Source organism: Pyxicephalus adspersus, chromosome 12 (assembly GCF_032062135.1).
Source record: "Pyxicephalus adspersus chromosome 12, UCB_Pads_2.0, whole genome shotgun sequence".
Classification (NCBI taxonomy): Eukaryota; Metazoa; Chordata; class Amphibia; order Anura; family Pyxicephalidae; genus Pyxicephalus; species Pyxicephalus adspersus.
Genome location: NC_092869.1, coordinates 25,797,056 through 25,810,201, shown reverse-complemented (window position 1 = coordinate 25,810,201; position 13,146 = coordinate 25,797,056). Strand labels below are relative to the sequence as shown.

General features: G+C 39.9%; 2 protein-coding genes across 2 annotated transcripts in view; both read left to right on the top strand.

The window, feature by feature from the left end:
• The window catches only part of LOC140341768 (cytosolic phospholipase A2 delta-like), an 18,347-nt gene extending 13,040 nt beyond the window's left edge, over nucleotides 1–5,307 (top strand). The window contains exons 12-14 of the mRNA XM_072427641.1: nucleotides 73–239; nucleotides 2,104–2,290; nucleotides 4,458–5,307. Of these exons, the coding sequence (XP_072283742.1) occupies nucleotides 73–239; nucleotides 2,104–2,290; nucleotides 4,458–4,708 (605 nt within the window). The 3' untranslated portion in view covers nucleotides 4,709–5,307. The remainder of the gene's footprint in view (nucleotides 1–72; nucleotides 240–2,103; nucleotides 2,291–4,457) is intronic.
• A 3,823-nt stretch (nucleotides 5,308–9,130) lies between these two features.
• EHD4 (EH domain containing 4) overlaps nucleotides 9,131–13,146 on the top strand; it is a 33,947-nt gene continuing 29,931 nt past the window's right edge. The window contains exon 1 of the mRNA XM_072429090.1: nucleotides 9,131–9,478. Within this exon, the coding sequence (XP_072285191.1) occupies nucleotides 9,249–9,478 (230 nt within the window). The 5' untranslated portion in view covers nucleotides 9,131–9,248. The remainder of the gene's footprint in view (nucleotides 9,479–13,146) is intronic.

Below are 13,146 nucleotides of genomic sequence, written 5' to 3'. Positions count from 1 at the left end.
TTTATCATTGGATCAATTTATCAAAGGATCAATGTTCTGACAAAATATTGTGCTTTGAATTCTGTCTTTCAGATTCCAGTTTAGACATATTCCCCAACAAGCTCACCCCTCTGGCTGATAACCTGTGCCTTGTTGATGCTGGCTATTTTATCAATGCAAGCTTCCCACCTTTACTGCGGACGGAAAGGAAGGTCGATATCATTTTATCATTTGATTATACACTTGATACTCCACTACAGGTAAGCGGTTTGGAAAATTCCAATAATTTCTCAAGTGTAAATGGATTACAATTAATACTACCACAAGGTTTTCCACAAAGGTAGCAGCTACATAATCATGACTTGTGGGAGGTTTGGGCCAAAATATCTGCTGATATTTTTCCTATTGGATCCTTTTTTTTTTAAGCTCTCCAAGACAAGAGAAGGTAGACTATCATGGCAGACCCTGGGTGAACCAGCAAACCTGGCATGGATCCATTCCAGGTTTGCTGGATCACCCAGGGTCTCCTATGATCCATTTTCTCCAGTCTTGGCTTTAATAAAAAAGGCCCATTGTATGTCATGATCAGTGGTGGTAACAACACATTTTGGAATACACCTATTAGTCATCCTGGAACAAGGTGAAAGAGATTGCTATCTTGCTGTGACCCAGTTTATACCCACATGTGTGCTATATTATTAAAGCTTGCTCACATAATTAGAAAAATGGCTGGAGCTAATGCTGCTAATGTAATAAATTAGCTGGTATCCTTTTCTCCTTAAAATCAAATTTAAATTGTAAAGAGGTATGGTCATTGTACCCACTTTGGGCAAATTGACAATGTCTCCTTTTTAGCCCAGCACCCCCTCAATGTATACTCACCAATCCATCCTTTCTTGTTGCCCCTCTGCCAGAGCTCTTTTTGGGTAGACAATGGTACTGGATGGCGTGAGAACGTACCCAGGTAGAGCACATTTCTGCCCATTCCCCCACACATGAGAGTGTTCAGGTCTTATATTTGGCTACTTAGACCTAAGCGTCAAACGGAGGCCAAACATTCCCTTATATCCAGAAGCCCTGAAGAAGGAGAAAGATGGTGGAGGAACACGAATCAAGAGAGTTTTCTTTTCTGTGACTAAACAAATACCAGCGTCTCTTTATACTAACATAAAAGTGTACTTGAAATCTGCAGTTGTACTCATTTCTCTTTGACAGTATGCTTCATGAAATCCAATATTGTTGTATAACCATATTCATTGTCTAAATGATGTAATTCTGTATTTATTATATTTCTACTTGTGTTGTAGTATCATGTGTTAGACCCTAACCTAAATATGTTTTATTGTTTTTATTTTAATATTAATTATTAATAATTGTTAATAATTTCTCTTTTTTCCCTTTAATGGCAAATTACCATGTGAACAGTTTATATATTGGTTGATCAGCTATCATGTAGCCATTACTTAAACCAGTGGTCGCCAACCTTTTGAACCTCACGGACCACTAAATTTATAGACTCCAGACCACGCATACATGGGAGCCGTGTGTCACTCAAAGGGAAAGAAGCTTCCCCAGTGTGACATCATGATTCCAGAACCTGCCCACTCTCCCATCGCAGAGACAAAACCCGCCCACCGCTCTGAGCTGGCGATCCATATAGGAGACATCCCGTGGACCACCGGTTGGTGACCGCTGATCTAAAGTATATTTAAAGAGTGGGTAATGTGGGAATAAGTAGAACCCTTTTGAATTTATTTCTCGTCTTGCCACTGGCACAGATGTTTCTATTGGAAGTTTTGCCCTTGCACCCTGTTGGTGACAAATATAAAAATGTGAGATTTCTAATTACTTTCTGTCTCAGTGACAGTGATAGCCAGGATCAATAGAAAAGGTGAATCTTCTTATTGTGGACAAGGACAGCAACTATAAAAAACCTGCCCCTACTTTATCCTAGTGAAAAAAAGTTTTTAAAAGAGATACACTTTTTTTACCCTATTGTGTCATTGTGATTTAGTGAACTGCAAGTTCTCTAGCATATATATTATATATCATAGAAAATGAGAACTTCTTCAGATAAACTATGCAGCAGAATAAATGATTGATCTCTATTCTTTCGGTTTGCAGGCAGTGGAACAGACATGTACTTACTGTACAACACAAGGTATCTGTTTTCCCAGAGTATCACTGAGTGAGGAGGACAGAAAGAAACACAAGGAGTGTTACATTTTTAAAGATGAAGACAATCCGAATGCTCCCATAGTGCTTCACTTCCCCCTGGTTAATGACACTTTCCGAATGTATAAGGAACCAGGTATGTTCTTCTTGTTCCATGCTACAATACCCCTTGTCCATCAAATTTTTTTAACACAAACATTCTGAATGCCGATTGTTCATGTTTGATCTATGTATTTTTTTAGGGTTTATCATGTAATATGATATCTAGCATAGTCATATATTTATATATTAATTTAAGCCACAACGAAATTTACTCAAACATACTCAAAAACTGAAACTCCAAGCAATAAAAAATACATATATGTTTTCAATGCAAAAGGATTTGTAATTCTATACACCCATCTTATGATTTATTTACGGTATACCTTTGTCACGCTGGCTCAGCGTTTTTGTTTCTAGGATCATCTTCTTGCTAATAGAACACAAGGGATGATGCTAATCCATTGTCCAAGAGTTATAATAGAGGTGACAAAAGGAAGCCACACAGCCGAAATAGGAAATATGTTATTTTACCTATCTGGCCATGCAGTGTGATATGTATTAAAGTACATAAGTATCTATGAATATATTTTAGATCTGCACTTTTTTTTTGCTTTAAACACAAATTATACATTTTTATCCTTGAAAAACCTTAAATGTATAGCAAACATAATAAATGTACATGGTATGTATTGTATTGTATGCGTATATGCGGCAGATAGGTACAAACCAGTCTGGTCACCCAGATAATTTTTTTCGCTGTTTTTAAAATTAGCTTAGTCCTTTTATATAAAGGACAGTTGGGTGGTATATCCAAGGCATAAATTAGTCAGTTTTTCAGTCAGGGGCCACAATCTGATATAAATCTTGACAGAGGGGCCGGGCTGATAAACGTGACGTCATGATGGCATAACCCCACCCACTTTCCCATTGCAGATCTGAGCCTGCGATGGGAGAGTGGGCGGGTTGTGTGCAGGCACAGCCCGCCCACCTCCACAAACCATGATACAAACGGGGGACATGTTCCGCATCTCTGGTCGGTGTGCCCCCCCAGAGGGGTCCTTTTCCTGAACCTGCTCGGGGTGGCACTGGCCAGAGACTCGGACCGCCGGAGAAACAACCTTATTGGGCCATATACAGCCCGTGGGCCGTAGTTTGCCCATGCCTGTTATAGACCCATTCAAGCCCATGGTAAGTTACTAAACTGAGCACATCTGATGTCAAATGTTAAAGATCACAGGCCATAAGTAAAGCTAAACAAGGTGGGAAATATTATTTTAACAAGTAAACTTGCCCTGGTTTAAATACGTTAGGAAAGCATATTCCGATATTTGTATTAGTCATATTGTAACTCCATGAAAATTTTACTTATCACATAAATCAAGACTTTTTACCCTCAAAACGCCAATAAAAATTATCTCTGTTTATACCCCACTAGATGGTGCTTTTTCCTTAGTGTGTAACAAACTCTTGCTGTCAGAGATATATGCAGGTTTGTTACACACTTTACATGAGGACACAGCTCCATCTACTGGTGGAAAACAATAATACATGAAAGATCATTTAGAAGAATCATAACCAACTCAGAAGTACAAAATACTTTAACTTGTAAAAAAATTTAAATACCCACGCAATTTTAATCTTTTTATCACGTAACACGCATAATAGATGTATTTATTTGTGTTAATTTTATTGGCAATTCCATTATTTACTGCATTAAATGTTAGCACAGTGATGACTGTGTTTTGTGGCCTTGGTTTATACTCAAGTCAAAGTAGGTTACCTGGTTAAAATAAGCACAGTCTTGCCTTTACCAACCTGACCAAGCACATACTAAACAGACAGTAATCCTGGCATCACATGGTGTGGGGAGGAACCCTATAAATGAAAGTGAAACTGCATAAGAAAAAGCCCTTGCCAGCTCAATTCCTAAGTTGTGAGCCAAGTAGGCAATACTGAAACTATAGTGTATATTAATAAAGCTTTTTTTTTTTTAATATTTTTATTGAGTTTAGACAGTTCTTAGGTAAAAATTACAAGAATATTGCAAGGTAATCATTTGGCAAAAAAGTACCAGAAATAAACAAAAATTTCTTTGGTGTACCACAATTTTTCAGAATTAGCAGTAACATATAATATATTATGCGTCCCTAACAATAGTGCAATGGGGATGAACACCAGTTATAGGAACCGTACATAACAAATATTACTTTTATATACCATTGTATTTGACTTGTAGCCTTTTATACTCTGTATATTTGTAGGTGTCCTAAGGACTTCGGAAGAAATGTCAGATGGGGACGTGGATGTAACAGGAGCCTGGTCCCCATATTTTCTTACAAATTTTACTTACAGTGAACGAGACTTTGACCGGCTGATGAAGCTGACACAATACAATCTGCTAAACAATGAAGATCTGATCTTAAAAGCCCTCAGTGCTGCTGTAGAGAGGAGGAAAACTAGAAACTTCTCAAGCAAAATGTGCCAGACCCAAACTCAGCAGAAAACTGCATAACTTGGGGCAATTAGAAGACCAACACCAAGAAAATCCAGTCACCAACACCCATAGTCTAGGTCTATAGACATAAATAAGTTGAGGTTAAAAGACAACACCAATCATACACGTGAAAGTGTTCTGCTGGGGCAATAAGGAGAACTTGTTGCTTTGCAGGTATATATAGCTAAATTAAACACTGGCTATGGTAACATTACATTTGAAAGATCAGTCCTTATAGTTTATATTTATTTTCCATGTCTGTCATTTACATTTCATGGCACAATTGACTAGTTGTAATATGGAAAGTGAAAAGGGTTTAATATTTGGTTGCATATCCATAGTGCAGTGCTTTGTGGTCCTATTCATGTTTTGTTACACCCAAACACATATGGTGCACCACATTGCACCATAGTGCACAATAGTGCTATACACTGGGAAAAGAAATAGAATAGGAGCAATTTGCTGCATTGGGGGGCATTTAAAAATTATTAGGTCACAGTAACACATACAACACACAATAAAACACATTCTGGTGTGAATGGGCCCTATAATAAAGCAAAATGTTATGATTAGCAGAATTTCAATATCTATATAACATGATGATGATATGTGATGATATTTGTGTATTTATTAATAAACTCTTGTGTATACTTTGTATATTTGCATTAGTATTAATTGTCTGAGTCTGTTACATGTGTGTGTGTATGTGTGTGTAGAAAACTGCTGTGCTTAGCTCGGGATCCCAACTCAATGATCCAATCAGACTGATAACTACTGAGAGCGGGGACAATCACTGTACTTTCCTATATCAGTTAGTGGTAACAAACTGCACCATAAAAGACATTTAATTTGCCCATTGTTATATTTTAAAGGTTATTATTAAAGACGGTTCCAAATGATAAGAATTGTTCCCTACCCACCCAGATGACGATGACCCCAGGGATGATCTTACAATGTAAATCCTACCATATGCGACACTCATGCAGTATTCCTTCCTATTGGTTCCATTGTGATAAAAAGTGCCGGAAAACTGCTCTTCTTGCAATTCTTTGACCAGTCTTGTCTTCATCCCTCATGCCACCACTGAACCTGTATTGTACATATTGAGTCAGTAAAAGCCACCAACAATTTGGTGCTGGAGAGAAGACAACACAAAGTAAGGGGGCACAATTTTTCCAATGTATTAATTCCCTGGCTTTTCACTGTAAATGAACACTTTTTAATCTAAAATAATGGTAACAACAATCCTGAGGAGTGGGCATCTTGAGATGCCTACATTGTTCTTTATATAAATCCCTGCGGAGCCTCTTGGATGTTATGTGTGTCACACAGATGTCTGCATGGCCCTGAAATTGATGTGAGGACATATGTACAGCGCTGCGTAATATGTTGGCGCTATATAAATCCTGTTTATTAATAATATTAATAATTATAATAATAATGTTTGTGTCCACAGGCAGAGTCAGACTAGGGACCTGAGGATCACCAAAGCAAGTGAGAAGGAGGGCCCACCAGGGGGCGCAATCCTGCACTTTTGTTGTAAGCCAGGGGCCGTCAAACTCCAGCCTTTGGCCCAGATACGGCCTAGCCGGTAGTTTGTTCCGGCCCGATGCCCCCTGGCCGGTCCGGCCTAATGCCAGCCCGCAACCCGCAGCTTGCAGGCGGTCCGAGCTCCGGTAATGCCCCCTTGCAGTTGCTCCCCTATTTACCACAGCCGACGTTAATACTTCCGCCACCGACATAAATAGGGAAAGCTCCCTGAAGGTAAATCCCTCTCCTCTGGAATGCATACGGAGAACAGGGATTTCACTTCGGGGGCGTTCCCAGGTTGTGGGGGGAGCCATTAGGGTGGGTCCGACCTAGTGTGCTCCCGCCCACCCCATAAATGGCCTAGTGGCCATAAAACTTTGCCGACCTTGGTGGTAAGCCAACAGTTGTTGGGGCATATGACTGGGGGACACCAGTGGAATATTCCAGGTTTTCTGTAGGCCAGTCTAACCTTGCCTGCAGCTACCACAAAGTCCCTGCACTGCAAGAAGGTTCTTTACACATGCTATAGGTCAGATCAGGTTGTTATCAATGTTTATTTAATAGTGGTGGTAAGTGGGAAGAATGTCACTCTACAGATAGCCCAAAAACTCATTAGTATCTATTAACCCCCCATATTTCCGAGTGTGACTCGTATTTCCGAGTGTGACTCGGGGTGGATTTTTACTTGCAAAATATCCCGAGTCACACTACTTGCTGAAAACAATAAAAAAACACACTTTCCTTGTTCCTTTGCTGTCCTCCGGCATCCTGCTCGTCAGTCCAGGTCCTCAGGCAGCGTCCTCCTCCGATCTTCTCCCAGCAACTGCAGGGACGTTCTCCGGGGTTTCCCAGTGATGTTGGTGCATGCGTTGATTCGTGCGGGAGGCGCGGCAGGAAATTCAAATAATTTTGTATTTGGATTCAATACAAAATAGGTGTATTGAGTCCAATACATAGAAATCTTTATATTATATATATATCATTATATTATATATATAAAATATATATTACTGTACAGTTATATTACAGGTTTCACAATTTTTATGCACCCTTTTTTTAACAGATTTTTGTGTTTTTTTATTTAAAGTTTAATATTAAATGTTTTAAATATTGGACATATTTCGGTGAGTTAAGAATTATAAGCCTACAATGTAAAATAAGATTCTATCCAAAAAATTGTAACGCTTTTTGCATAGAAATACTGACATAATTAGAACGCTAGGGGGGTACAAATTGCTCATTACAGGTAGTCTCTAGGTTAAAGACATCTGACATACAGACGACTCCTAGATATGATGGGGCTTCCCTGCTCGCTTGTGTGCAGGAGGGAGGCATGATGGGGGGACTTGCAGAAGAAATCTTTTGCTAAACATAGCTGAGGTTGTGGGTGATCTTAGGGGTTGAGCTCTTTCTGTAACCTTTTGTAACTCTTTAATGACCAAGACAAACTCTACAGTTGTTTCTTTTTGCATATCAAAGCACAGCTTGCTCTACAAGTTAATGAATAACTTGGCTCCATAAAGTTGTTGTATTTTTTGCTTTGTGATTAGGTCACAGCAAGGATTTTCTACAGTAACTGACACTATGCTGTCTTTTAATATGTTGGGACAAACATCTGTCCTAATTGCACTTATTAAAATAATATACCTGTCCTGACTTACATGCAAAGTCAAGATAAGAACAAACCTACAGTCCCTATCTCGTATGTACCCCGGGGGACTACCTGTACAACTATATACAAATAGGCTGAAATGTAATAAATGGTGACCACACAAAAAGAGTTTCTCTGTAAACTTTTCCAGGTGGACAGAAATCTGTTTTGTGTGTTTTTCCAGTCACTCCTGTTCAGTGATGGTTTAGCTGTGTACAAAAACTTTTTCATGGACCCAAATGCTCCAATGGTGGCTTTTTTTTCAGCAAGGCATAAGATGCAATCATTGACACAGGTTTTGTTTATTGTAACCCTTCACTTTGGTAACTACTCTTAAGCTGCGTACACATTTCCAATAATTAAACGAACGACTAACGGATCTGATTGGCTGACAATCGTTCACTATCTATCGTGTGTACGGTCGTTCAGTGATTGTGCATGTTTCTGCAATACACTTTCTCCTTTACATGTCCCTCCCTGCATCGTTCAAACCATTGTATCTAGCGTGTGTACACTATTGGTGGATTATATTTGAAAGATTGTATCGTTACAGCATGTACAGAATTGTGCACAATTCGATCGTTCAAATATAATTGTGCATTATTGTTAATCAGTCGTAATCGTTCGTTTTCTAACAATAATTATTGGATTTAAGGACACTAAAATTTTATTTATTACACATCATCCAAATGGCAGTTCAGGGGCTTTATTTAGAAAACAGGTAATTTAGACATTCCCTCATGGTAATCTTCCAGGTCCATGTGTTTCAATGGCAGTAATTGATTCCCACCAGGGAATGTTTGAGGGAATGTCTGATTCCCTGTTTTATAAATAGAGCCGCTAGGCTTGTAAGATTTTACACTCTGGATGTAAAATAAAATAAATAAAATAAGATAAAAGGGTAGGTTTCTAAAGATATATGTAAAACATAATATGTTGGTGAAATATAAATCCTTTTTATTAATACTAATAATAATGAAATGTGTTTTTTAAGGGCAACTAGTAGAAGCTATTAGAAGATAAAAGTGACTTGTAATCAGATAAAGAGATTGCAGATGATAAAGTAGATCAATTCTTGGGACAGTCATAATAAAACATGGCAGCTATGTCCAGTCCATGCCTGTAGTGCAAGCACAGCGAGATGCTACCTGTGCTCACCGCTAGGTGTCCCAATGAGTCGCTGAAAGGTGCCCTCTGCAAGATGACATCATATGATTGGCAGCTATTTTGGGTAAGGGGCGGGGTCAGACTCAGGTGACGTGTCCCTGGCCGGGGATAGGCGGTTCCCGTACACCGGGGATAACAAGGAAGTGCGCGCAGCCCATGCTGGAGAGACACCTGTACGGAGCAGCACACAGGGAGGGTCGCCTATAGGAAATGTTCAGCTGGATGGGAAAGGAGAGCGGCTCCGGCCGCCAGCAGCAAGACGTTCACCAGACGGTAACGGGCGGCCTGCAGGCTCTGTATACCGGGAAGCTGCTGCCTCTGGAGGAACATTACCGCTTCCATGAGTTCCATTCCCCGGCACTGGAGGAGGCAGACTTCAAGAACTCCCCCATGGTGCTGCTGGTGGGGCAATACAGTACGGGGAAGACCACCTTCATCAGGTGAGGGCAGGAATGCTGGCCATGGTGTTCTCAGTCAGCTGGCACTGTGCTAGCATGGATCTCACTGTGCCATACATTCTGGCCCTGTGCTGGTATATTTCCCTATGTGTGATTGGCAAATTATTTATTCCTAGGATGCCACCTGTGCCATACATACTGGCCCTGTGCTGGTATACTTCCCTATGTGTGACTGGCATAATATTTATTCCTAGGATGCCACCTGTTCCTTACATTCTGGCCCTGTGATTGTATACTTTCCTATGTGATTGGCATGTTGTTTATCCCCAGGATGCCACCTGTTCCATACATTCTGGCCCTGTGATTGTATACTTACCTATGTGATTGGCATATTGTTTATCCCCAGGATGTCACCTGTACCATACATACTGGCCCCATGCTGGTATATTTCCCTATGTGTGACTGGCATAGTGTTTATCCTAAGAGTGCCACCTGTGCCATACATTCTGGCCCTCAGGGTGCCACCTGTGCTGGTGTACCTACCTGTGTGTGACTGGCATTGTATTTATGCTCAGGGGTCCACCTGTGCCATACATGCTAGCCCTGTGCTGGTATACTTAACAATGTGTGACTGGCATAGCATTTATCCATGATGCCATATATACAGGGTGGCCCATACTTCTGTATGTTTTACTAGCATAGTATTTATCTTCAGGTTGCCACCTGTGCCATAGATACTGGCTGATACATTTTCCTATGTTTGACTGCAAAGTATTTATCCCTGGGGTGCCATACATGCTGGCTGGCCTGCGCTGGTATACTTCCCTATGTGTGACTGGCATAGTATTTATCCCCAGGGTGCCACCTGTTCCATACATACTGGCCCTGTGCTTGTATACTTCCCTATGTGACTGGCATAGTATTTATCCCCTGGGTGCCACCTGTTCCATACATTCTGGCCCTGTGCTGGTCTTCTTCCCTCTGTGTGACTGGCATAGAATTTATCTTCAGGTTGCCACCTGTGCCATACATGTTGGCTGGCACTTTTACCTATGTGTGACTGGCAAAGTTTTTTATCCTCAGGGTGCCACCTGTGCCATACATGTTGTGTGGCCTGTGATGGTATACTTCCTAGGTGTGACTGGCATAGTATTTATCCTTGGGGTGCCACTTGTGCTATACATGCTGGCTGACCTGTGCTGTTATACTTCCCTATGTGTGACTGGCATAGTATTTATCCCCAGGATGCCACCTGTGCCATACATGCTGGTTATCTCTGTGCTGGTATACTTCCCTAAGTGTGACAGGCAAAATATTTATCCCCAGTGTGCCACCCATGTCATACATTTATCTATTTATCTTAGACTCTGAAAATATGAATGTTGTCTTACCTTATAGCTAGCTAGATATACTGTAGGTAACCAATCAGAATAAAAATCCAATGTTGAATACATAGACAAACCTTGTTTCATATACTTTGATAGATGAGGTTTATTGTGCAGCCATAGTGCCATAATATTGGGCTTTATCTGGAATTTGATAATCCTTTGTAAAAGAAAATACTGGACTGGTAAGTACAGCTGGTTAGAATAGGAAAAATTCCTAAAAAGCTACCTAACTGGTATTTGAAAAGTGTTCCTATTGAATTCTATGGAAGCAGCTGAGCAGCCCACCACCCATGGAATACTGCATATAGGGTCCTAGCATCTATCCAAACCTGCAATACAACCACATTGTCTGTTAAACACCTCAAAAATAACTTTTAACTGTTCACATTTGATTAAATAATGAGAAAGCAGGGTGGTTCCTTCTTCTTTTCTAAGCAGTGAAATGCTAGGAAACCGTTTGTTTAGATGTCTGAACAAGCCCTAAATGACTACATAGTGAACTGAGTTCAAAGAACAAACAAGCCTGCATGGCAATTATCATGCCAATCAACTTTTTTCAATGATTAATTCTCCTGATTTACTCAACATTGTGAACTTTTGTAGTTGAGTTCTAGTTTCAGCTTGCATTGAAAGTTTAATAAAGGTATTTTATATGAACTTGTGTGAATGTTTTATAATCTAGAAGTTTCAAAATAGTAATGACTTTCAAACAAGCCTTTACAGACCTCAGTAGCTGCAGGTACTGTGGAGTAACTCATTCTAGAGACTCTGAAGTTTGGTTTCTAACATTCTAGAGGACCTGTTTGTTTATAGGCAGCATGCCAGGCCCCCTACTGCCAGAATAAAGATTTGAGGAGATGTTATTTCATTGCTTCTGTTGTGAACTTTGAAGTTGCGTTTCTTTCAAGTGCTTGCAGCTAGAGAGGATGTGTAAAGCTTTTTTTTTTTTTACTGCCTAATGTCATAGTCTGGGCATGGGTGCTCTTTAATCACCTCAATGGCAAGCTGGAGTTCCTTCTGCCAGCTTACATGTTCTGTAGTGACATACAAGCGGGCAGGAAGAAATGCCATGTGCTGGTGCAGGAGCCAGTACTCTAATACCCCAGAGTGTGGAATTCCCACAGCAGCTGGAGAGCAACAACACATTGATGTTTCAACAAATTTGCCATCAGAAAGGTAAATAAACTATAGATTCTCTAGTATCCCAGACTGTACTTATGTTACAAGTAATTAAAAGGTCACTTACAGAGTGCTAATGTGTCTTCATAGTACAGTCAGCAAACCGGAGGCAGAAAAGTGACACAGGAAGGTGTACTAAATAATTGTGTCGCCTTCCTGAATTTATGCTGGGGAAAAGGTATGTGAATCAAAACGTGTCTGCAAAGTTTTAAAAATATCTCGGCAGGTACAAAGTTCTCATGTGTGTTATTGGTACTTTCCCATTTGGCTAAAGTTTAGACTGGAAGGAAATTTGTCACTAAGGAAAGAGCACTGGAACATGCAGATATCCACTAATTAAAGTAACAATTTCCTGCCAAGTCTTTCTCTGAACAAATGATTCAAAGAACTACTACATTTGTTGTGGGTGCGGACATCTTTCAGTCCTGCAAAGTTCTAGGTAGTAGCTAAGCTTGCCATTCCATCCCACCCATCAGATTCCTTCCACCATCACCATATTGGGTCATACTATAATAAAATAGGAATGTGCTGGATTGGCACCAGGAAAATGTAGTTTCCTTAATGCATTAAAAATAATCCATGTAACAAATAGGCATTCCATTCACATTACAATCTTATTTTTTTTATCCCAGGACCAGCTTGAGTTAAATAATGTGTACGGCCTTAGATAAACCAAGAATGATAAAAATGGAAAAGCTTTGTTACAATATGGAGATACTGAAGGATACAATAAAACTATATTTTTCAATGGTGCTGTTGTAAGATTACTCAAACCCTTTATACTGTAGAAGTACCTAGTGGGGTTGATTATTATGCGGACCATTTGATGTGTGAGGCTGTAAGGACATCCAATAGATATGTGCAGAAGACGGGCAGGTTCTAAAAGTACCAGGAGGTTTTAGTGCATTATCTGACTGCGCAGCGTTGGTTGGATTTAGAAGATGCTGTAGGTAATGACACTTCTATGTCTGCACTATATGCAGTTCCTTGTTTCGATTCCATCAATAGAAGCCCACAATCTCATATTTTTATATATCATAAACATATTATACAGTTAGGTCCATAAATATTTGGACAAAGACAACTTTTTTTATAATTTTGGTACTGTACATTACCACAAATAATTTTAAATAAAACAACTCA